Genomic DNA, 26,849 nt, shown 5'->3' with positions numbered 1-26,849 from the left:
TTGCATATGCATCAAAACAAACAAAAGGCCATACAAAGAAATGTTTCTGAACTTGTTTATTTCTTAGTAAAAACTTCAGGACAGGAGAGTCATGAAGGCAAAGAACTTTGGAATTAAAAAAGTAAATGAGAAATACTTAATTATTCCCCACAGAAACATTTTTCGCTGAAAATAACTGCACCTTTAGTAACAATACCAAAGAGAATGAGTGATGTGAATAACTGCATCAAACAAGAAGTTTAATTGTCACAGAGCCATGATAAAAGTGATCAACTCTGTCTACACTAGCACACTCGGTGTAAATGAAAGTACACTACAGTATTGTAGGTAACTAGTAGACCATTTAGGCACAAAATGCATTTTGGTCCTGAACCACTGAAGATTTTTATCTTGTTTAAGAAATTCACAGAATCTGCAGTGACTAGAGATGGAGTTTGTGCCAGGTGACCCTCTCAAATCTCCATATCTGTGCATGACTGTTCTCAACAATATATTCTCAAATGCTGGCCATTCTTGTGTTTGACTAGACTGAACAGCTCAATTTCCAAAGGATTTTTTGATCACCCCTGGAATTACAGACATTGCATGGATATATTTCTTACTTCATTGCCTCCTATCTTCACGTGCTGGATCAATATTCACTCCAAACTTAATCCACATAATCTGCAGTAATCTTGATCTCACTGTAATCATCACTCCCTTAACTTCTTATTAAACAACGCACATCAAAACTGATGTGTCACTTGAGTCAATGACAACTTGACAACTCATCCTTCACTAACAGTTTTTGAACATTCTCACACTCTCCTCTCCTCCCCTACCTTATCTGCATCTGGAAGGATTCAACTCAGTCCACAACTTCACTATAAAATTTCACTATTCAGCATGAACATTTTTAAGCAAGCAAAAAGCTAGCTGAAAAGTGCAAGGTCTAAGCTTTTTTAATATATATTTGCAAGCACAGTTCTTGATCTCTGGGCTTCTGTACTTAACACACAAGTCCCTGTTCAGAAAGCTGATTAGGAATGGTGTGAAATAGTGGGGACTATGAATTGCTTAGATTTTTATTTTATCACTTTTTTTTAAGCTGTATTTTCTCTATATCCATACACAAAGTAATACACAAGTTGTCATCTCTTCATACACTTTTATTCTAAAATGACTGGACAAATCCAGGCAACCCAAAATATTACTGCAGTAGCTAGTAGCACAGGTATGGAAGCACATACATATAACCTAACATCAAAGACAGAGGCACAGGTAATTTTTCCATTTTTGATTAATCTGCTAAAATTGGTATTGTAATATTCAAACTACCTTCAAAGTGAACTGTGATACCAAACTTCTTATGCAAAGGCATAGTCATCTTTCCCTCCCTCCACAAAGTAATTAACATTCCTTGCACAAGCAACTGGATATTTGTTAATCATTAACTGTTCGTGTAATAAAGACAGAGAGAAACTGTTAGCCATTCCTCACAATGGTACAGCAAAAAAATCTTTAAGACAGAAGATTTAGTGAATAGTATAAAATTATTTACAGTAACAAAAACCCCCTGTTGTATTATCATTGCATGCTCAATATTTTGCTGACAATATCTGTTTTTGTGAGCAAGACTTTCCATGTTCAAACCTAAGTAATTAGCTCAGGAATTTAATCAATAAAAAACCCCAGCACTTTTAACTAAAACAGAAAGAAAGAGGTATCTTTTAAAAAGATGAACTATGCTGTTAATCTCTTGGATAGTAAAATAATACATATGACCAGAATCGCAACACCCAATATAATAGAGGCATAACCAATGCACACATTCCAATCTTATCTAGAATCACTTTGATTCACTCTACCTTGCTTTCATTACAGGAAGGGCACAGCAAGGGCATTCCTCTCAGATCAAACAGAAAATTCCACAGACAGAAGTTTCCACATGTCTGATTCGTTGCAGATTAAACCCTTATCATTAGACAGCAATCTCTAATTTTCATAGAGACAGGATATACCCTGTCATGGTAAATCTACAGGCAAAGGTTCAGCGGGGGAATGGGGGGATTAAAAAAAAAGTGTAGAATGGAGATGTGCTCCTCATGAAAGAGCTATGCATGTCACCCTCACAACTCTGGAGGAACACAAGAGACAAGGTACCAGCATTAAAGATCACATACATAATTCCATTCATACATTCCATCATAAGCTTCTTTGTACTGCAAGACTTTCAAGCTGAACTACCAAACTCCCTCTGTGCGTAAATACAACCAGGACTACAGGCAACACATATGAGAAGTCTGTATTCATTTTCAGCGCATTATTCATTCTTTCTGTATTAATTTTTGTCACATGATGTTATCAGAATCTTCATTTCTTTACCCACATGACTGGAGTTCTGTAATGCTCATGTACATTTACCAGTAACACTAAAATCAGAAGTGTAGTTCTGTAACTATACTTCTTACATTTTGGAATTTTTAATATAATAATCTTTTAATCCTTAAATCCTGTACAAAATATGAATAAGCACACTATGATCAGCAACTTCAAAACCAAACTCAGGAATTTTCATTTTTTAGTGCATAGAGGCGGTTTCAGGCTTTTTGCATCAGGAAAACAAAAATGGCGTTTTGTATAAGCACCCAGAATGATTGATGTAAGAAATGTGTAGATTCTGGAAACAATCCATGCCAGTGAGGATTATTCTAAGAAGTAGACTGGGCAATAAACAAATACAACTACTCAATTTTCTGTGTGTAACCTTCCCTGTCATACAGGCAGATATACAGTTCTGGTACTGGTGATGCCACACTGACAAGTCTGTACAGACACAGAACTCTGAGCCAAAAAAACTATTCATGATCGCCACTACTGGTAGGTCAAAACAATTTATATCCACTAGCTCAGCAGTTTGCTCTTTAACCCTAATGCCTATCAAAATTATGCAACTCTTTATAAGAACCACGAATGTATTGATTTATCCTTGTTCACAGATAATTTAAAATGAAATAGAAGCAAAGGATGCAAGGAGTTCGGGGAAACCTAATTTCTGAATAAAGACATCATCTGTTGCAGTCCTGTTGCTTGATTCTTTGGACATTTCTGTTTTTCCAAAAATCCCTCTTTGATGGTACTGGAATGCTAGAGATTCTCCTTTGTTGAGCCACATGGAGACTGATGAACTGAAAATTCATTTTTCATCACCTTCATAACCAGTGTAATCAAGTCACAGATGCAATAAGAATGATACACAGATTACAAAATGGACCTGCAAAGGTTTCAGCAAGGCCCAAAGTACTTTAAAATCCAAGTTCTAAAGCTGCAAGTACTGCATGTTATAAGTTGTGGAAGTTTGCCAAATACTCACGTAGGTTTGTCCTTTGTTAAATATGTCCAAACGCTGTATGATTAAAGTTTAAAATCTTCAAAGAAAAGAATAAACATTACGCAATTATTTCAAGCTCCCCTCCTTTGACCTTAATATGTACTTCAAAAGCTAAGCAGATGCTTTGTAGGAAATAAATCCCCAACTCAACAGATGTACCAACAGTGATATGGCAAGATGCACCTTCCATAGCTTTTGGCAACCCTTCCCTTTTATTATTCCTCTGCCCGCAAGTACTTTTCAAGTCAAAGAGAGGCCCAAGCAAGTTAATAGGCCATTAATATGTACTCTGCTGCCTGAATTGATTGCTGTTTATAAGGTAATCTTTGGGACCGCATGTGGATCAGCCTCAGTTCATCTCCTACAGAGACACAGCCCCGAGGCAGCTCTGTTTTCATCAGACCAAGTTGTAACCCAATCAACACCTTTCAAAACAAAACAATCCCCTACTTTCAGCATCCCTGCAGAAGAGGAGGGGAGCCCAGTTTTTGTATGGGATCTCTATTCGGCAGTTAAGGTGATGTTTTACTCAGCAGGATACCTAAGAAAACTAGCAAACTACTTTGGAAGAATCCCCCTGCCAACAGCAAAACACAAGATGAATATGTCTGTCTAAAAGTAATTCAGCTTCTTCCAAAGACACATTATAAAAGCTACATTAACAACCTAGTAGCACTTTGCAGTTACTACCATCACAAATGCAAATTATAAAGTTTCCTTCTAGTCTAAGAAAGAAAGGCAATCTGCTAGCTCCAGGCTGCTCAGGACCTTGGTCCAAACCCAGGCCTCCTTAACCTCTGCCAAACTGAAACTTAACATTAGCTCTAAATGCCAGTTTAACTAGAGCACATTTGATGCACCTGAAAAGAACTGTGACTGCAACAGCATCATCCCACAGGTTAACCCAGCAGCACCATCATACCAGACCTCAGCCTGAACATAATCACACCCTGAGTACTGGAGTGCAAAGCTGCAAACTGTAGTCAAGACCAGATAGTCCCTGACAGGTTAACCAGGTAACCTCTTCTGAACTTGAGTACTTATATGCACATGACTAAATTCAAGTGTCAGGCAGTCAGGCTATCAGTACCGGCAATAAAACAAAATAACACAACCCCAAAAGTTGGTTATCTCCTAGGAAAAAGCTTTCTGGATTGTTTTTTTGGATAGCAGTAAATTTAGGACTTGTACTCCATCTAACAGATAGCAGGTCTCTGGCTCTTACCTTTATTTCTTTAAACACACACAAATTGTGCTGAACTGGGTCTATACTTCTTCAAAAAAAGTTTTTAGATTTCTCCTACTACAAGGGGATCTAAAGATACAATAGTTATTCTTAGTTAGCTGCTGTTACATACAGCTCTTTGTATTGTCTCATAAAAGAGAATCTATGTGCCAAATGCCTAATTTTAAAACCGTAACAAATTGGTGGAAAATATATCTTAGCTGCATGAAATTTTAAGCAAATGTTTTTTAAATTCAAATTATTACTAATTTAGGCACAGTTATTTTTTTTTAACATAACTATTTTTTTCTTGCACAATGGCCTGAGTCTGGTTTAATGCCACTAAAGAAAAATGCCATAAAACCAGAATGAAACCACACAGATCTTCCTCTGTGTCAACTTCACTCTTATTTTCAACATCATACTGAACACACTCAAACCCATCGGGTATCATTAACTAGAAAGCAGGAAATAAGATAATACCCCATTTTAAAAACAGTCTATACAACACGTTTTTAAAATATCTGTAATCAACAACCATAAACATGCCTCCTCAATTTAAGTGTCCCACACAGACACAACTGTGTCTCCCATCTTGTAGACTAAGCTAGGATTTCAGCTCTGTTCCACATACTGCATGCTTGACTATCACTGAAAATTCTGGTAGGGAAGAAAAGTCATCAAAATGTGGGATAAATGCTTTCAAAAAACAGGTTATTGTGTTTGGGTGGGCATGGTGCTGTAAGTGGCTTCATTATTTATTGTCACAACAAAACCTTTCTTCTGGTGGGCTCTGGAGAAGTTTGGTAAGGATTCTTCTGCAGAGGATTCACAAGACTGCTGGTGGGAGAGTTGAAATGGGTAGATCTTGTCTCCCAGTCACATCAATTCAAGTTGTTCTTATGCTGCTTGTCTTTCTTTTTTTATATACCAAAGGGAAGGAACGCCCAGGCAGAGCACAAAGTAAATATGCCACTAGAAAAAACACTGAACATGTATCAGCATTAAAATATCTTTTCAGAGCAGTTAACTATCAAATTAATCTCCACTTGCCCCCTCTTTTTTTTTTTTTTAATATTGTATTACTTTTACTAAACTCTCCTCACAGAGAAAGCTAAGGGAATGACTATTTCTGCATCTCTGACCTAAACTACTTCCTGTTTCCAGAATAAGAACAGCTGTATTTATTATTATTTAGCAGAGATAAACTAATATTTCTTGAACAGATATGTTCCCAACATTTCTCAAAAAAAGACCCCAAAACACCAAAATAGTTTTATCCTGACACACACAAAAAAAATGCCCCTCAAACTCAGAAAGCATCACTTGAACTCCTTTACAAGCTGTAATTATATGCTAGTCAAACAAATAGAAGATGTTTGCCCTTGTATTATATTCCAAAGAAATAATGAGTTTAACAGTTTATGCTTGATGTCAGTGTGGCATCTGACCGGTCAATTCCAGAATCCAAGAATAATCTGCATAAGTCCTTTGATTAAGAAAAAACTCCTCTCTGCTGACTAGGATTTCATTCAAATCTCCAGCATACATATTAGAATCAGGTTTTAGCTCTCAACTGCTAACTGAAGTGCTGAGGCAGCCCCTCATTTAAAAGATTAACCTTCTAAATTAACATTCACAGGCTTAAGAATTTAACTCTAACTTGGAGTTTATAGAACCTAGTAAGGGCATGGGATTTTTTTGTTTGTTTTCACAAACCACATCAAGAAAACCTTGGAAATCCTTACTCTAGCACATTTATACTTCAGCCACTGAAGAAAGTTAGCTGCTATAGGTATATGGGCAAATCATTAACTTCAGTACAATGTAATGTGGCAGTACAGAATTCAGTGCAGGATGAAAACAACTTGTCTGAAAAGCTAATGAATAAGATACCTGGGAGATTAGTCTGTGCTCTGAGTTTCACTCATGTCTGTACCCAAACTAGCTATGGTAAAAATTTCTTGTGCAAAAAGCTGTAACCACTTAATATTCTACAGAAATAGAGCATCTCCTAATCCAGCTCTCTCTTCAGAAGTAGTGGGAAGAACTACTGTGCTTTTCAAGAAGAAAACATTATGAGAAGACCCTCATAGGAGAGGGTCTTCTTCCCTTGTACTACTCATTTTTAACTCATCAAAATATTCACAATAAGCAATTATAATGCCAGAACCTATGTGCCAATGAGACTGCATCTGTGGACAGAAGCTAAGCAGTAAATATGATTGTCACAACTTCTGCAAACAAACTGACTAAATCTTAGAGCATCTCCTTCTCATAACCTATCATATCAAACCCATCAGGAATATTCTTTCCCGACTATCAACATCACCTAATTGATTACAGTTTTTAACTTAGTGTTTAACAGCTTTCTTTCAAAAAGATCTGCTCAACAGTTTTTCTGTTAACGGTTTTCAGTGATCTGACATCTTCAAGGACTTGGAATAAACATAGCAGTCACCATATGGCTTTGACAGCAGCATGTCTGGAATACATACAGTAGAAAAATGAAAATTAGTAGGAGTTTTTTTGTTTCTTGTTTGTTTTTGTTTTTGTTTTGTTTTTTTAAATTCAGACTGAAGGAAACTAAGTTCTTGTACAGCCTGGTGTTTATATTCATGACTTATACAAAAGGGGTAACAAACTGAAGTATACGGAAGGTGCAACTTCAACATGAACCACTGACTGAAAGGCTGTGAAGAAAGTCTCATATCTGTAAGGCTGCTTAACTACAGTTAACTTAAAACCAAATCATGCTAATCGGTTACCATTAAAAATGCCTCCCCTACCTTCAAGTGGTTTATGGTTGTATCAGTACAAACAGCAGACAGAAAACATTCCCAGGCATTGGAACTTGATTCTCTACATTGCTAAACAGCTTTTAGCCTGTGCCAGCTATCACTCTTCCAAAGAGCACAGGGGCACAGTTTGGAGTAAAAATGCAGCAGATTCCATTCCCAACAGACAATCGGGTGCAGCCACCCTGCCTAAAGGTACGAGAGTTGTTAGGATAGACGCAGGCCAGTTGGCTTCTGTTTCAGGCAACATTGCTAGTTTAATAGCTATCCAGTATGTACTTAAGCGTTCTGCTCCACTGATGATCATAGTATTTAATCTTTGCTAATGCCTGTCTTCATATTAAAACTCAACAACAGTGAGTAAAGGAATGATGTAAAAAGCTCAAAAGCCAAAGATCACTGAAGAAACTGAACCAATCACTGAAGAAACTGAACCTGACACTACCCCTTATGTAGAAATGTTAATCATGTCTGCATTTTGATTAATGCAATTACGAGAACACTACAAAGAAATGTTAACATCCTTATTACATATTAGCAATGCTCTATACCTTTTAAGAGTATAATTCAGTACTTTGCTTTATGTAGTTAAAATCCAATTCATCCTCCTTAATGAATTACTGTCTTCCCAGCTAGAAATGGTTCTGGTAATATTAAAAATAGTGTCTCATAGCCATTAAGCTTTATTGATGGCATTTTATGCACACAGAGATAGTGCAATAAAATTAATTTTCTTCCACATGCCCCTGTTAATTTTTTTTTTACTTGCTCCTTTACCATTCTTTACCAAAACCAATAATCTTTCCTTATCATGGTATCAAGGTTACACTTGAAAATTACATGGTTCCAAGGGAAAACTACACAAGAAAGATAAATCCGCATCTGACTCAAAAACTCCCCAGATAGAAAATAATCAGAGACTGGAAAAGTATTAGAAGGAAGTATCATGTGTCTGCCCTGCTCTTATTCTTTCTTACGCTACTGGAGACAGCATATCAGGCTAGACAGACCTTTGTTCTAATAAAGCACAGTCATACTTCTTTTTAAGTCAGCAAATTAGTTTAATCACCTTAAACTTTGCTGTTATTGTTAGAACAGAATTACTGTTATTCTGTAACACTCCTGGCCTAGTAACTTAAATTCAGGTTACTGAAAGAACAGGAAGATTCCTGGTAACAAATAACTGTATTACTGGATTAAACACAAGTAATAAGGTTATCATGCATGAAGTTTAGACTGACACATCACCCTTAACACCATTCTGGAACTAGGTTATGTGCTGGGAAATATCCTCAGTTGCAGAAGTTTAGAAAACACCTGCTGGTAGCCTTGCAAGTTGAACTAACTGAAAGGTTTCTGCTAACAGTGAGTTTGCAAAATTCACTATGGTTTATTAAAATAGTTCAAACAAACTGTCATCAGGGGAATCTTACTGCATGAAGCCTATGTGTAACACCCTGCACCTGGGTGAACAAGGGCTGCAAATCCAACCGCTCTAGTACACAACTGGTTAGACACAACTGCACACCACAGAATTCATGACTCTTGAAACTTCCTTTTCTGAATATCAGCTTCCAGGATGGGCTCCCATCTTTTATAAACACTGCAACGAGACCTTTTTTAGGCTAAATGACCCAGGGCATCTACATTCACAAAGTCTACTGGCTCCCCCTAAGCTATCCGAATTTTGAGCACTAAAAAGAAAACCAAAACCAGAAGATGACAACCTTGGAACAAGATAATAAACAGCTCTCGGTAATAAGCTAGAAGCCCTGATATTTCAAGGAAAGGAACAGTCTGATTGGCAAAAGTTCTTTGAAGAAGGCCAGATACTGTGCAAAACTAGTAACAGTTCTAATTTTTACAGCTGAAAATCAGTGTGGAAAGTTGCTCACTATGTGCTGGAGCTCCCATGACAGTGTCACATCCAGCCCAGTGGGCGACACTAAATGGCCCTGTTCACCTATACAACTGGAAGAAGTACTGGGAGTTCTTTCTAATATCACTTTTACATACTAGAGCTTTCATCTTTCATTTCAACTTTGAGGAGTGTAAATACTTAATGGAAATGCTCTATCCTTATATTTGACAACTGAAAAGTAAACAGGAAGACCTTCTTTTCCCTGCTTGCCTGCTGGGATGAGAACTGGGACAAGGAAGGAAGAGGTTTCAGTATTGCCTTCGTCCCACATAGCTCCTGCATTAGGTTCTCCTCCAGCAATTGCTTCTATCATTCCTTAGAGCTTTTCTAAATGACAGTAGCAGCATAGTACTGACATGATTTATCTCACTTTTATTGCTCAGTGTTAATGGGATTTAGATGGTGTATGTGGGGGTTTTTTGTGGCACACTGGGATCTGTATCAACACAATGCACTCTATTATTAATACATCCCAATCTGCTCAAGTCCTTATCAAATTCTTTGGGAAAATATTTTACAGCTGCTTTAGTAGGCAATTTATATAGCCAGTTGATCATATCCATTTGCAGACTTCAGTCTAGCTCACGCATAAAAAGCTATCTTAAATTCCAACTTCTCCTGAACACACATACCTAAAGAACAAATTGCTTTGCTGTATAAATTCACTGCACAGAAATCTTGGTTTAACATTTTTCCCCCTCATACTGTTATAATACACCCAGAATCTCCATTTGTTATGTAATTTTAATATCTCTGTACAGTAACAGTCACAACGCACCGTTATACTTCTGAATCATTATATCCTGAGTGATGATCTCTGATCTCCTTACTTACCCACCTGGCTTCCGGTTCACAATTTATGAGCTGGAGATAGGATGAGGCCGAACCTCAAAATAATCTCATTAGTATCATTTATTTTTTTGGGGTCATACTTTTGATCTCTAACTTCCTGGGGAAATGAGTTTCATGACTTTATTATACTTCATGTGAAAAATACTTCCTTCTAGGCTGTTAACTGTGTGTGCCCTATTTCTTGCATTGCAAAAAACAAACAGTGATATGAAGAAGGTGGTACAGAAACTACTGCAATTTTATAGACTTCTATTATCTTGCTCTCCTCCTTTCCTGACCATTATTGCCCTTTCAGGGTAAAGAATACCTACATGAAAGCTAAAATATGACTAACTACCAAATTCACCCCTCATGTACTTTCTTCTGTGTCTTTTTGAAAAGCATCAAAGCAATTAGGCAACAAAGTAATCAAAGCAACTCCTGAGTTTGGGAGTATGGGTGTACTAGGGCTTCCTGTTAAAGAGATTTACTTCTAACGGTTTGGACAGGACTGCAGAAAACAGAACCTATGAAAACCAGCTGACCTTAACCAACGGTAAGTCTTAGAAAAAAGTACTCAAGAGTTAGCGGCAAAGACATATTAAACTCTCTTGTGAAAATTCCAGAATTACAGGTACAAATATCAAACACTAATACAATCTCCTACCTTTTGGAATGTAAAATTAAAAACCCCATTAACATGGAAAAGATAAGCTAGCAAAAATTCCATGTATGGAACTAGCTATTTGATACTTCCATCACCATCAATCACCTAGTCTTTCTGCAAATGTGATTGTTGTCCTTGATTCCTCTTAGACACCAAATAGTTAAGCACTGACTCCAAGCAACTTCCTAAATCCAGTTTTATACATCTTTGAGCTGAAAGTGTAGTATGGTACTTGTAAGACAGCAGAAAGAGAAATGTAGCTCAAGGATAAAGTCGGAAGAATCCTTTATCAAACTGAAAAAGTTACTGAGTTGCTTGACAGATATCCTTTTTCACAATTTCTTTAATACACTTTCTTGGCTAATTATCAGTTTGCTCCCTGTATCAAGGTCAGTCCATTTTGAAAAATATGACAATTATTCAGGCACCGCAGTATAAGGAGTGCCTTCTGTAACAATTCCAATGGCTTCTTGGGGTGGGGAAGCGTGAAGACAAAATTTAAACTACATTGTCAAGATACTCCATTGTATATACTCCATGGTTCCTTTAGATCAACATTTGACAGAAAAAACTCACCTACCAAACACAAATACACACATTCTTCCCTACACCAGGGTCTTAAATGGAATTTGTTCACTAAGATTAAAAGCTAGCAAGCCCTCTTCACCATCACCCCCTCCCCACCAAATCCCTCTACTTTCACCCCTGAAGAACTGCAAACACTAGATATCAGATATGAATATAGACATTGCCTCTCCCCCACCCTTGAAAATACAGAGCCACTGTCCTGGACAAGATTATTAAATAGAAGCTGGCTGTGTCCCAAGTTCTGTCAACTTGGTAAATCTGGCAGATAAAAGGGAACATACTCAAAACTCACACCCATTCTTCAGTAAAGCAAACTAGCCTTGTGCTAAAAGAGTAAGGAGGCAACACATGCAGACAACTAACTCTGCCACAGTAGTAGTGTCAGAAAAGTACACGTACTTTTCCACATACAATAAATATCTACACGTGTATATATTGGTATCAAAAAAATATTTCTTCACCCTTTCATTCTCATTACTGCTATCTATCACTTGGACAATAAATTGCAAAACTCAGAATCATTCTGTAGGACAATCAGACACTAAGGTACTGTAACACAGAGTAAACTTATATGTACTTATGTTAAAAGAAAGGCATAATGATACACGAAGAGTCTTACACATACTTAAAAGTGAAACTACTACATCATGGGAAGTACTCATTTTTCCATTTTTAGAAAAATCTGTTCCACAATCTTAACTACGTGATTTGTCAAAAGCAAAGCTAAGAGAAGCACTGTTACATTTCAAGCTCTAGTATTGGTTTTTTATCCACAAACTACATAATTTAATAATCTACTTTCTATAGAAGAAAAAATATCGCGAGTAACAGTTTGTTCACCTAAACCTTGAAGAATAAAGTGACTTTGTGAATCCATATTACCCACATTCCCAATTGTGGAAAACATATAGAACACACAGAATGGCTACTGGATGAACCAGATATGATGGCCATTTTTATTCTCAGTTATAAGTTTTTTTTTCTGTACGACATCAATCACATTTGTCATAATTTACCTACATGTAACCCATTGGCAAATTTTGCACAAGATTCCTCCCCGATTTATTTTAAGGTGCTTAGACAGCAGCACAATATCAATGCTCTATCTTCATCAGAGACATAAACGGATGGGCAGCTACACAGATGTCCAACCAAAACGTCAGAAGTCAGCACCAGAATTTTACTGAAACCATAATTATGTTTCTTCTGAATACATGACACTGGAATAATTCTCACAGTTCCTCGTTAATTTATGCATTATTAATGAAAAAAGTCAATAGTTCAGTTTGCTTCATTCATACAAGGTTTTTTAAAGGCTGCACCTATGCTTTCTTTGACAGAAGCCTTTTCATGAAGAAGGCACTGCTTGCTAATAGATGGGCACCTATAACGAGTTTGAAAGACCAAAACCAGCATGTACGGCAATATCAAACCCATGCAAAGCTCTAGTGAATGAAGCAACAGAGATGTCATTTAAGATTATAAAGCATGAAAATCCCTGCAGAAAGCAGTTTGCTGCCTTAGCTTCACAGTCCTACTGTCCACAAGATCAGTGTTCACATGAAGCAGACCTTCATTTTATATCAATAGCATTCTTATTTTTGCCAGGTGGCGTAGATTTTAAGATCTAAGAATGGCTTTAGGTAGGCTGGATAGAAATGAGGACAATAGAGGAAGATTACTTATCAAATGCATACATGTAATTTCACTGAAGTGGTAGACAGAACTATTCACGTTATTGGTCTCGTCTTTTTGTCCTAACAAGAATGTCTATGTCAACTGTGACAATGCTGCTTCTCTTATCTCTTTGCTGGCATATGATTTTATTTAGAATATAAAAATAACAGAAAGCCACCTTACCTTTTTCTTCATCTATTCGAAAAACTCCTATACCAGATCCATCTCTGATGGAATATCTAATCTCCCCATCTCGTCCTGCATCTTCATCATAAGCAGATACGGTCATTACTGAGGAGCCAACAGGGGCATCTTCTTTTATAAACCCTTTATCTGCAAATATAGAGAACCGTGGAGGGTGCAAGTTTTCATTCACATCAACTATCTCAACCTCAACGTAACACGTAGAGGACAATGAAATGGGCTTTCCTTTGTCCTTGGCCCGCACAGTCAAGTTATAAAGTTGTTTCTTTTCATAATCCAGTCTTTGTACAATACGTATTGCTCCACTTAGTTTGTCAACATCAAAGGTGCCATCTCCACTGTCCAAAAGACTGTATCGTACTTGACTTGACTGGCCTAAATCAGGATCGTAGGCTTCTAGCCATGTAATAATAGTTCCCTCAGGAAGATCTTCTCGAATTTTCACATGATAATTTGAAGGAATAAACTTAGGAGGATTGTCATTAACATCTTCTACAGACACTTTCAAAATAACTGTTGAAAATAGTTGAGGTTCTTCAGTAGGTTGGTCCCTAGCCTCTATTTTCAAGAAATAGACATGCTGTTCTTCACGATCCAGAACCCCTACAACTTTCACAACTCCTGTCACAGCATTAATAGTAAACTTGTCTGTATCTGTAAGAAGAGAATATTTCACTTCTCCATTAGCCCCCAAATCATTATCAGTAGCTTCAATCTGAATTATTTCACTGTTTGGCTCTTTGTTTTCACTCACTTCAACAAAATAGCTGTCTTGCAGGAACTCTGGTGGGTTGTCATTAGCATCCAGAATTGTTATATCTAAAAGGTGCCAGGCAGACTTCTGTGGTATTCCAAGATCATAGACAGTAATATTTAGAGTATATTTATCTTTTACTTCTCGGTCAAGGGGAGATAAAATTTTCAACACTCCTCTTTCCATATCAACAATGAAACTACTATCTTCATTACCTCCGGAAATAACATACACTAACTTTCCATTGAAGCCAGTATCAAGATCAGTAGCATTCATAAGTATTACACTGGAGCCCACAGGTTGGTCTTCTCTTATCTCAATGCTACTGGGGAGAGTACTTCTAAATTGAGGTGTATGCAGATTCACAGAATGAGTGTCAAAGAAAACATCCTCAACTTCTGCACGACTGTGCAATTTATTTGCTTGTAAGAGTTTCTCTGCGAGCATTTTGGCAACACCAGTTTCTTCACATTGCAAGTTGACCGGTTTGCGACTAGTAGCTACAGTTATGTTGATATACAATGGTTTTGCAAAGTTTTCTCCATCTGTAGCTGTAATTTTCAAACTGTGAAAAGACATTTTAGCACCTAGGCCATCTATTAGTGACTGTTTGAGTGAAAGTACTCCAGAGTTTGGATTTAGGCTAAATAAATCCAGTTCATTTCCAGATTCAATTTGGTATCTCACCAACTGGAGCTCATCAGCATCAATAGCAGATACAGTTGTTATTTGTTCTCCAACTCCAAGATCTCTGGGAATTGTTCCCTCACAATTGATTTTCTCAAACAGAGGTATATTGTCATTCAGGTTATTTAAAATAATAGTAACAGGAACTTCAACTTCTCGACGATATGGTATACCCCAATCAGATGCTCGAATCCTTAAATTGTAAACTCTTGGCATCAATTCATAATCCAAGTCTTCTGAGGTACTAATAATCCCAGTGAAATGGTTAATCACAAATGGCAAAGGATTCAGGTTTGCAATGCTATAGGTCACATAACCATTCTCCCCTTCGTCAGGGTCTTTTGCACTTACTCTCATGATACTAGTACCTACTGGCACATTCTCATCAAAGGACGCTTTATAGGATGTCTGAGTAAATTCGGGAGGATTGCTGTTCATGCCTAGTACCTTAATTAATACTTTTGCAGAAGCTCTTCTGTCACTTGTCACAACTTCAAGTTCAAAATGGGATGCATATTGTGCTTTTATGGGTTCTAAAGTGGTAATAAGACCAGTGTGAGTGTTTAAATTGAATTTTACTTTGCCCGGTGTATTTTTAAATACGTATTTTAAATGTGGGTAACTAGGCAGAGCCTTCACCATTATCACAGGTGTGTTTGGAGGGGCAAACTCACTTATTTCAGCTCTATATATCTCTTTTTCGAATCTGACAGGGCCAGACTTAAATTGTGGTGATGTCACATGAACAACTTTTACAGAAGAAAACTGTGGGGGATTTCCTTTATCTTTAGCTTGAAGGGTAAGGTTGTATCCAAAAGGGTGGCTCTCCCAGTCGATGTGACCAATGGCTTTTATTTTGTATTCTTTACCTCCTGGAACAGACCTCACTGTTTTGAACTGCTGAAGTGGATCACCTGCAACAATATTCAATGATGCTATTTCCCCATTTGAACTCTGATCACTGTCCTCTACAGTTACAATTGCATAAGTTGGATCTTTGTCTGATTCTGATGGAGTCAATGTAACAGCTGTAATAACAGGGGCATATTCGTTTGCTTGCTCTACATGAACAGTTAGTTTTGCCATACTGCTTATGCCACTGCTACCATACAGCTTCAGCCCACGGTCCACTGCAAGAATTTCCATCTCATAACGCTTAGTGTCTGAGTAGTCAAGTCTACCAGTTAGAACTACCACTCCACTAGTTGGATGTATAGCAAACACATCCGTTCTTTCTTTAAAGCTATAGTAGAACTCTCCATTTGTTCCTATATCTGCATCTGTTGCACTAACCCTTGCAATGCTGGTCCTTATTGCTGTGTTTTCAGGCAAAGAAACACTGTAAGATGTTGGAGAAAACAAAGGCCGCAAGTCATTTGTATCCAGTACCTGTATCCTCACCTTCGTGCGTGTTTCAGCATTTGAATTTTTTTCAACTGCTTTAACAGTCAGCATATAATGGTCTTTCACCTCTCTGTTAAGGATAGCTGTGTTTCCTCCCTTGGTCCGTATTCTCAGAAAGCAAAAGTTTCCAAGAACATATTCTTCAGCTTTGAACAAGTTCTCACTGTCACCAGAAATAATTTTGTATCTTAGGTCCCATAATGGATTTGTAACGTAAATGCCCATTTTCACTGGATGCCCAACATAAGTCTTGGCTGCAGAATTCTCATACACAGTGGCATTATACTGTACTTGTGTAAATTGCATTGGTGGAGCATGATGTGGCCTTTGATTTCCTTCACAGTTTCCAAAATGCTGCACCAGCAGCATCAGCAGCAACAGCATAGTCAAGTATCTTCCCATGGCAGCAATTACAAAGAAACCCTGAAACAAGAGAGAGATGTGTTAAAACTGTCCATATATATAATAATTCAAACTACCTTGATATTTAGTTTAGAATTCACACTTGAAAGAAAACTAGAAGCTACACATCTATGTTACACCCTTTTTTGCAGAAAATTCCAACGTGATTTACAGCAGTAGAAAAGCAGATAAATTACAACGCCTAAAAAACGCCAAGAATCCGCAAGACCAAAAGTGTAGGAATTACTACCATGACACAAGGGGAAGACACAGAACTAACTTCAAATGAACAACTTCATGAAACAACATGTTAGAAAAAATACATCAGTGCTGCCTGCTATAAGCAAGCAAACTAGATCTGAACTAATCCAGAATAGTGAACATTCACTCCAGTCCTCTACTTCATATATGACATTATCTTCTGATAGAAAATTCTTCTCCCTCATTTCACTTAGATTGTAAAATGGCTGATGTACAGTGATGTGGAAGTAAACTGCAAGAGTTGGCTTGAAATTACCATGAATTCTTCAAAGTATCCTATGAGCACCTGTTTTAAGAATTATAAAAATTATAAACAGAGAATAATTCTGTATATAGTGTATTCTCTCCAGCTCTAAGTACCCTCATAAGAGTAGTGGATAGCAGTGCGTATCATAAAAATAATTTTTATCAAGCATCACTAAGTTGTAAAACCAATGAAAAATGAGACATATTGCTTTATTTCCCTCTTAGAACAGATCTGAAACAAATTAGCATCAAGAGCTATGAGAACAGGAATCTATCAAAATAACTGGAGGAACTATGAAGACGTGTTTCTCAAATTTCACTCCAGAAATGACAGGTAAAGAGCCTGGAACAGCAAGACAGACATGGAGACACACCCTCAGCGGCCTTCCCTTTTGAAGAAGTCAGTGTATCATTTCCAATGCCTAAATCCAGACAAGACTGCAGTAGGAAGAAAGTCAGAAACCTCAGGAATAACACTTTTGGAACCACCTTCATCTGGGTTTACTTCCCCAAAGTCTCACAGGATAACAAATCAAAGCTTCAGAATTGCTTCCTCAACAAGCCCAAGCTTTTAACAGAATCTTGGGGGAAAAATTTATTTCCAGCAAGTAGAAAGTAATCTACCTTTGACTTGATTACTTTCATTAAGTAGTACACAATCTTTTCTTTTACCTTTCCCTACTTATTCTAAATATTTTTTTCCTTACCTCCCATTCAGCATTTTCTTTCCTGGTCAGTCTGTTATACAACTCATACTAATTCCTAATCATACTAATTCCTGCCTGTACCCTTCTTTCCTCCTGACCTTTTCTCCCACATTTTAGCCTTAGTTTGTCCTCACTCTATCTTTGGCTGCCAGCCTCTCCTCAGTGCTTACACTCACACTAGTTCATCTCAGCTCAAAAGGTATCACATTATGTTGTCTCCTTTCTCCACTCACATCTTCCTCTTACAGTTATGTCTCTCTCCCCTAATTCCAACCTGCTCAGGTTGATACATGTGAGATCGCACTGGCTGAAATTTCATGGACTGCCTCTGCCCACTAGAAAGCATTAGAGCAAATTAATCTGCTTGTGTCAACAGTTCACTCCAAAACCTCAGAAGCAGCTAATTCAGTCACAGTCATTAGTAAATCAGTGATTTCTGAGAAGAATTTAAGACTCAGATCCACATAAACTGTAGGGAATACTGAAGAGGAGTAATGAAAACTTAGCTAGAATCCTTTTGGAAGAAAAAAAAAAGTGCATCTGTCTTCCGAATCTAGCAATTAAGTTACATGATTAAAGCTATAACCACAGCAAACACTAAAAAGTGAATGAGCAAATAAAAATTGTGTGAGCTTTTAAAAGTAAGTCACTAGCTGAAACAACTACTTACAAGGTCTTAACACTAGATGAAGGAAAGGTTGAGAGGGCAAATGAGCATGAGGTTGGAACAGCCACCATTTCAATGGGTTAACAATATAATTCCTCCCCTGTCTACTTTCCAGGCTATGATTTGTTCTGGAAATAAACAGACACCTGGGTCTCCAAGGCTTCATCCCCCTAACACACTGCCAAGTAAATGAACATTTCTATAAAAAAAACATCCACCCACCCACCAAAACCCTGCAATAAATAACTGATATCAATATTTCTGAGCAATTTAAGAGGCCATCAGACTGTTCTACAAGACATGTTAAGAAATCATTACATAATTTTTAAGATATCAACAGAAACAGGTTCTTTTATTTCATCTTGCTGGAATTTTGGAAGCTGTCTATTATCACAAACTATCTAATGATCAGATTTTTCTCTCTTTTCTCCTTCAGTTACACTAGGATTTTTTAATTTTTTTTTTTAATTTCTTCTGACATCCAAAACCCAGCTTCACCTCTGATGCTATGGCATCCTGTAACTCACTGCCTATAAGTATGCTTGGCAACAAGCTGTCTGAAGTGGTGTATTTATTCAGTAAAACATTGTACCTGCCTGTATCTTTTATCATTTGCTCCTCACATCTCAGGCACATTAGACACAACGTGTAGCACACTACATTAGATGGTATTAAGATATCCAAACTCCTCATTAAAATTCAAGGTGAATACACGTGTAGGTTTTACTATTACCGTAAATATTTTTCTGTGCCATAATACCTTAAGCACTTTTTCCTGCTTTTCTGTAATAACTTCAAGTGGAGTCCACTGAGAACTGGCAACAGGCAGCCTATGACACATGATGATCCAACTATGGGGAAGAGAAGCCATTCCCCAGCAGGAACATCTAAGGTTTGCTGAGTCACAATCAAGAGCTTAAGAGCATCTCTCAACAGAACAGTTAACCATGTCAGATAAAAACAAGTTGGTCATTTTTGCTACATAACATTTTTTCCATCTTGTCATAATTTCCCACAGCATTCTCCCAGCAAAATTGGCTGCTCGCGGCTTGGATGGGCACACGCTTTGCTGGGTAAAAACTGGCTGAATGGCCGGGCCCAAAGAGTGGTGGTGAACAGAGTTAAATCCAGTTGGCAGCCGGTCACAAGTGGTGTCCCCCAGGGCTCGGTTTTGGGGCCACTCCTGTTTAACATCTTTATTGATGATCTAGACGAGGGGATCGAGTGCACCCTCAGTAAGTTTGCAGATGACACCAAGTTGGGTGGGAGTGTTGATCTGCTCGAGGGTAGGGAGGCTCTGCAGAGAGATCTGGACACGCTGGAGTGATGGGCTAAGGCCAACTGTATGAGTTTCAATAAGGCCAAATGCTGGGTGCTGCAATTCGGCCACAACAACCCCCAGCAGCGCTACAGGCTTGGGGAGGAGTGGCTGGAGAGCTGCCAGTCAGAGAGGGACCTGGGGGTGTTGATTGACAGCCGGCTGAACATGAGCCAGCAGTGTGCCCAGGTGGCCAAGAAGGCCAATGGTATCCTGGCTTGTATCAGAAATATCGTGGCCAGCAGGGACAGGGAAGTGATCTTACCCCTGTACTTGGCACTGGTGAGGCTGCACCTCAACTACTGTGTTCAGTTTTGGGCTCCTCATGACAAAAAGGACATTGTTGTCCAGAGAAGGGCAACGAAGCTGGTGAAGGGTCTGGAGCACATGTCGTACGAGGAGCGGCTGAGGGAACTGGGGTTGTTTAGTCTGGAGAAGAGGAGGCTGAGGGGAGACCTCATCGCCCTCTACAACTACCTGAAAGGAGGTTGCAGAGAGCTGGGGATGAGTCTCTTTAACCAAGGAACAAGCGACAGGACAAGAGGTAATGGCCTCAAGTTGTACCAGGGAAAGTTTAGACTGGATATTAGGAAGCATTTCTTTACAGAACGGGTTGTTAGGCGTTGGAATGGGCTGCCCAGGGAGGTGGTGGAGTCCCCATCCCTGGAGGTGTTTAAGAGTCGGGCTGACATAGCACTTGGGGATATGGTGTAGTTGGGAATTGTCAGTGCTAGGTCAATGGTTGGACTGGATGATCTTCTAGGTCTTTTCCAACCTAGATGATTCTGTGATTCTGTAAATTTACAGAGATACCGGAAACTAAAAAAATGTTGATCCAGGATTATCCAAAAATCAACATAATTTTGATAAATATCTAAAGTATTAAACAATGCCAGTTGTAAAGACAGTTAACTACTAAGGGCAAGTATGAAAGTGTTAAGATAAAGTGATAATGTGTTAGGTATAAACTCTGATGGCTTGTTACAGTGAGCCAGAATGACTGAATTTCAGAAACATTTTTAGCCAAAGGCTACACTTTGAACTCCTAAAATTTTTATTATTTTTGGAATATGACCAGTTTAGGATTTTCTGCATCCATTTTCAACACATAAGGCAACTGTTTGCTTAACAAAACATCATAGCCCTAGGTTTAAGAAGTACACACCGTATTCATTCTGAAAAGCTACTTTCAAACAAACTTTGATTTCCTATTTGGAATTACTATTGGGATAATATTTATTTATAGGCATATCCAAGTCATTTTTATTTAGATGCATATCCAGCGCTGGGATACATAGGACAGTTTTACTACTTAGTTACAACATTAACAAAATAATTAACACATCGATACTGTTAAGATAATTTGTATATGGGAAAAAATACTAAGGCAACTTTGAAATATGAACTATCTTCAGATAAAAGGTTTGAGCCAATGGACCTCAAATTGGTAACTTAGAAATGAAGATGATTTGAATAAGATAGCCATCATATTAAAGACTGTTTCTCTTAGCAGTATGTTTAGAGCATCTAGACTTCAAAGTTTATAGTTTGAGATTTTAAGGTTTTAGGCAAAAAATACAGAATTTGCTAAATGGCAATCTCGATGCCAAGCAAGCCAACAAAAAAAACAGACAAGACAAGCTTATCTTCTACATAGTGTAACAACGGGGAGCACACACTGAGAGATTTACTCCCCCAGCAATAAGTGTCACAGAAAAATAACCTAAATCAGACCACACAGCCCAAGCTGCGATGAGTCTCAGTCGTATTGCTATCCTTTTCTACATACAAGATCTGCCAGTTCAGCCCAGAAGGACCTACTGTAAGACTAAGTTACATCATTTACATTAGCAGAACTCTATTAGAGACTCTGTGAGTATGGCCTGTTACACCACTCTAGGGACACAAAGAGCATTTTGAGGACTAAAAGAGGTTCTTTAGTGCTGTTTCTACAATGTTTGTCTACTGAAATCACAGATGTAGTGGGGCTTCCCCCCATATGTGCACCAGCTTCCTTCATTTGTAACATTATTAACATTAAAATGTCTCCACCAATCAAAACATCACCTATTTACCTTAAAGGTCAATTTTGATCATACACAACTGATGCCTTTTGACACAAATGCACTGTAAAAAGTTATCACTGCAGTAACTAAACTGTCATGACAGGGTTCCTATTGCAGAATTCTATGAAAGACTGTGTGGCTTTGTGGGCTGTACTAATTGTAGTTACACCTACTCTTTCAATTGTTTAAATGCAAATATATATGTAGCGTGATTGGAAAAAAAAAATAATCAAATTTACCTCTTCCAGTATGCTTAAGTTTCCAACCAAAAACTTAACAATGTCTTTTGTTTTTCTGGGAGGGAGGGTGTCTGTCTGTTTTGGTATTCAGAAAATTAACACATGATGAAAGTCTATGGTAACGTTACTTAGTAAAGCTGGTAAGTTATTCAAAAAATGTACAATGTTGCAGAGATTAACATAACAGTTTCAACTTGTGACTAAAGTTCAGTAAATTTTATACTTGTATTCTCCACATTATGAGTTAATCTCATGAGATACTTTGATTTATGCTTTTGAGATCGTTGCTGTTAAAAGGAAAATGCAGCAGCTGTATTCGAACAGCATGCAGATTCTGAATCCGGAATGAAAGAAAGTTTCACACAGAGAATTTTTACTATTTATCTGTATAGCAGTTACTTATTAGTGTATCTAATACTGAACTCACCAGTTGTGCAAGGAAAAGTAGATCTCCGATCTCTGTGAATGAGTGGTTGATCAAAATTTAACATGGCACCTTAAAGCTTGTGAGGACAAAAATAGTTTTACTGAGCTTGAACTCAGTTTTAAACTGTAAAAAAAATAGAAGATGTAAATCTTTGAGCATTTAAAGTGCTTACTTGCACTGACAGCAGTGATAATTCATCCACAGAAAGATCTTTCACGTGCTATGTTATAAAAAGCAGGAGACTATCCTACTACTGGGAATACTACTAAAGCTCGCCTTCCAGTCTCTTAGAAGTGAGATTTTAGGATTTCTCAGAGAACAAAAACTTAAAAATGAAATAGTCTTCAGCGTTGAAGTAAGGTATTTTACTTACTAAATAGCGGAGTATTTCCACATGGCTAGACAAGTAAATAGGAAATACACGTCTATCACACAGCATTCTTTCCTTTTACAGAAAGACAGCATAGGTGGTAGAAGAATACAGGTAACATTTCCCATGCAACTGCCTAGAAACAACTTGCATGCAAGTAGTTTAAACCGTATGAAAACCTGTTGTTATAAGGCAGCATTTTTAATTTATTAATGCGTTTCCGAAAAAAAAAAGTTTACCACGGGGGGATGTTATCATCAGTAAGACACACCGTCACTTACTGGCACCAAGACATTAAAAAGCACACCTTTCAAACAAAGCTTTGTTTTGTTTCAACTGCCGTAAAGAGGGAGGAAAGGAGCCGCGGCCGGCTGACGCGTTCTGCCGGGATCTCCCAGAGCGCCGCTGCCGAACGCCGCGTCCTTGCGGGCGCTGCCCTTTATCTTTCGGAGGAATCCGGCGAGGAACGCAACGAGGAACGCGAAGTTCAAGTGCAAACAAAGGAAGAAAGTCACCCCAAGGTACTTGGCTCGCCGCGAACCGCCCCTGCCGGCTTACCGGAGAATTAAGTTCGCAGTGGCCCATCAGACGCTCCCGAAGACACCTTGCCTCCAGGGGAAAGGATCACCGCCACCCCTCTACCTCGACGCAACTTAAAAGCGACCTGTCGGCTCAAGCCTTGCCGGCTTTCCGAGCTCCGCCGCGGGATGGAAGGGGGGGGGGGGGGGGAGGGGGGTGCAGCGGGGCGCCAGAGCCCGGCGCCGCGGGCGGGCGGGGGAAAGGGGGCCGGCGCCGCTCCGCAGCCCCTTCCCGCCGGCCCCCGCAGCACGAGGCGGCCACTCGCCCAGCGCCTCCGGGCGGCCTCGGCGCGCTCCCGGCCTCGCCTCACAGCCACGACTTCCCGAGGGGGTCCGCACCGCCCCCTCTCCGCCCTCCCCGCCACCAAAACTTCTCCCAACTCTCCCGGCTATCCCAGCCGGGCCCCGTTGCTCCCCTCCTCACCTCTCCGCGGCTCACTGCCTATAGGCCGGGGGCACGGGCCGGGGCCAGCCCCGCATGGTGCCCGCCGCGCCGCTGCCCCTTTCTTCTCCGGCTACCGGCGCGCCTCGCCAGTGCCCCTCCGCCCCGTTCGGGCCGCGGCGCCCCCCGCCGCCGTATTCCTCCGCGGCGCTGGACGGCCGCCCCTCCGGAACTCGTTTCTGCGGCGCTCCGCGGGCGCGGGAGCGGCCCCCGCGGCCCGGCCCGCCTCCGCCGGGGCAGGACGAACCGCGGAGAGGGGGAGCTGCGGGGAGGGCGAAACACAGCTCAAGCTGTTCCTCCTGGTGGCCCGACGCTCGCGGGGACGCCAGCGGTGCCGGGATGGGGGGTACCCCTCGCCTCCGCGGCGCTCGTCCTGCTCCAGCCGGAGCGGGGCGGCAGGGAGGGGGGTGACGGTCCGGGGACGCGGGGGGCTTCGCGTGTGGCGAAGTCCTTCCTCGGAGAGGCTACTCAAACTTCAGAAAGCTGCTGCCAAGCAGTATTTTACGGGGACGGCGAGGGGACCGTCAGAGACAACGGGAACAGGCGGTCTTCGATGGGGGCGCTCTGCCGTCCGAAGAGCAGCCGGTACCCGGGACAAGCCCCGCGGTCCCCACTCGCGCCGGTGGCAGCGAGGACCGCCCTGCGGCGACCGCAGCGCCTCGGCGGCCGCTCCCCGTTCCCCCGTGCGGCGAGCGGGAGGGGGCGCGGACGGGCGGCCGCCCCTAGGCCGCTCCGGCGGGCTTGGCCTCACGGCCCCCAGCCTCGGGCCCTGGGCTGGGCATCCGCCGCTCACCGGCCGTGCGGAGGGAGGTCTGTCAGCGGAGGCCAGAACCGACTGACGGCTGCCGCGGCTCCCCGCCACGGTTTTAAGGAGTAGCGCCGTGCCCCGGCGCCGGGGAAAGCAGCGGCGGGGGGAAGGTGTGTGGGGCCGAGGACAGCACGGCGGCGACGGCCGTCCCCCGGCTCGGGGAGGGGGTACGGGCTACCTCAGGCGGGGGAGCGCCCTGCAGGAGTCATGCCGAAGGGATGCCTGTTCGGCCTGCCCTGCGTTAAAGATTAATAGTCGCAAACGGTCCTCGGAGGATTCCCCGCTCATTAATAAGTGATCACGCTTAATAACGATCAAGCGTTTGCCTGGGGAATCCCGACCCAGCGGGCTCACGGCGGAGCTGGGCCGCGGGCGGCAGAAGCCGGCGGGGGCGCGTTTACCGCGCGTTAGCCTCGCCACGTCTTTTATTAGCCACATAAATAAATAAAGCCAGCTGCGCAGGGGGCCCTTCTGTAACCAAAGCCTGGCGCGCCCGGGGCTGCAGATCAGAAGAAACCGACCCCTTCAGAAAGCGCCGTCTTCCAGGTTCACCAGCCCGCAGCCGGGAGGCTCCGCCGCGCCCCCGCCCCCTCCCGGGGCAGCCCCCGGCCCGGGCACCGGCGGGGACGGGGACTGGGGGGGCGGGGGCGCAGTTCCGCGACGGCCGGGCAGGGGGCGCCGCGCCACAGCGCACGGGCGGCGGAGGGGACGGCGGCCCGAGCGGGCTCGGCCGAGCAGCGCGGAGCGGAGCGGAGCGGAGGCGGCAGCACGCGGCGCCCAGCCCGGCTCCGGCGGCGGGGGCTGGGTCGGGAAACCTGCGTGCCGCGCTCTCCGTGAAGGTGGCGGTATAGCGGGGGGGGCCTCAGCCCCGGGTACGCACAGCTTCGGGTAAAGCCGGTGTGCGCATATATATACAGAAACATACCTATACTACCTAGTTATAAACTACGTGTTGAAGCGAAAACCTGAGTATTTCCAACAATGCAGCAAACAAGAGCACCACAACTCTCATGGGAATCACCCCTCTGAGCACCCTGCGAATAAACTCATGAAACAAAGAACTCACCAGACCAGCTGGACTCGGCGCTCTTCTCCCAAAGTCCGCTCCAGCTCAGTTCATCTCCGCACGCTTCCTCACCCTTTTCTTTTTTGTCCTTTTGAGAAGAAGCGAGCGATGCCCCGGTGCCCACACACCTCTAGAGCGGGAACTCCGCCGCGGCCCCGGCGCTCAGCGCGGCCCCGGCGCGCAGCCAGCGCGGCGCCCGGCCCCATCGCCACAGTGCGGCATGTCGGCTCTGACCCATCCGCTGCTCTAAACTTGAACGAGGGTGGGAAGGAAAAATAGACGGGGAGGGGGAGAAGGAAAAAAAAAAAAGGAAAAAAGAAAAAAAAAATAAGGCGAAAGGGAGGGAGAGATCCAACTTTCTTAAGACATGTCCAGGCAAAGAACGGGCAGAGTTGAGGAGTTGCAGCAGCGGAGAGAGTGAGAGTGGGGAAGCTGCGCCGGATCGCCGATTCCCTCCCTCCCCCCCTCCCTCCTTCCCCCCTCCTTCCTTCCCCCGCCTCCCTCCCTCCCTCCCTTCTTCCCTCCCTCCCTCTCCCTCTGCCTTCTTTCGCACTCCGTCCGTCCCTCCCGGACCCTGCTCCCGGCAGCACCACCCCTCCCTCTCCTCACCGCTGCAGCGGAGCGCGGCGGCAGCAGCAGCGCGCACCTCTCAGCGCCGCCGCGGCTCCGCGCGGAGCCTCGCCCGCCCGCCCGCCCGCAGGTGAGGCGAGGCGCGGCGCTGTGTCCTGCACCCCCCCGCCGCCCCCGGCCCCCTTCCGCAGCCGCCGCTGCTTTGGGGCCACGCTAGCTCCGCCGCCGCAGCGCCCTCGGCTCGGCGGGACGCCGCTTCCCCCCCGCGCAGCTGCGGGCGCTCCGCGGCAGCGCCGAACGCCTCCTCCTCAGCGGGGACAGTCGCTGAAATAACCGGGTGGCTCCAAGGGGACTAAGCACGGGGATCTCCCACTCTTCCCCCTGCCACGTTACGACTAGAATAGTTCTCATCTCCTCTCTTTTTTTTTCTTTCTTTCTTTTTTTTTTAATCTTTTATCTTTTTCCTTTTTTTTTTTTTTCTTCTTCCTCCTTTTTCTTTCTTCCCTTTTTCTTTTCTTCAGGGAAGCTGTATTTTTCAAGGTATAGCAAATATTTC

At 41.9% G+C, this 26,849-nt stretch overlaps 1 protein-coding gene across 10 annotated transcripts in view; it reads right to left on the bottom strand.

Annotated features, from left to right (window-relative positions):
• FAT1 (FAT atypical cadherin 1) overlaps positions 1-26,301 on the bottom strand; it is a 115,105-nt gene extending 88,804 nt beyond the window's left edge. For 5 of the 10 annotated variants that reach the window (XM_074822689.1, XM_074822691.1, XM_074822690.1 and 2 more), the window contains exons 1-2: positions 25,724-26,287; positions 13,261-16,549 (exon numbers count right to left, since the gene is read on the bottom strand). In XM_074822689.1, the coding sequence (XP_074678790.1) occupies positions 13,261-16,528 (3,268 nt within the window). In that variant the 5' untranslated portion in view covers positions 16,529-16,549; positions 25,724-26,287. Of the gene's footprint in view, positions 1-13,260; positions 16,550-22,459; positions 22,472-23,831; positions 23,969-25,723 lie in introns of those variants that run through there. The other 5 variants (XR_012623090.1, XM_074822692.1, XM_074822686.1 and 2 more) reach the window with 5 other exon arrangements.
• Between the last annotated feature and the right edge of the window lie 548 nt (positions 26,302-26,849).

The sequence above is a fragment of the Strix aluco genome, chromosome 4 (assembly GCF_031877795.1).
Source record: "Strix aluco isolate bStrAlu1 chromosome 4, bStrAlu1.hap1, whole genome shotgun sequence".
Classification (NCBI taxonomy): Eukaryota; Metazoa; Chordata; class Aves; order Strigiformes; family Strigidae; genus Strix; species Strix aluco.
This window is presented reverse-complemented; position numbering and strand designations above follow the sequence as displayed.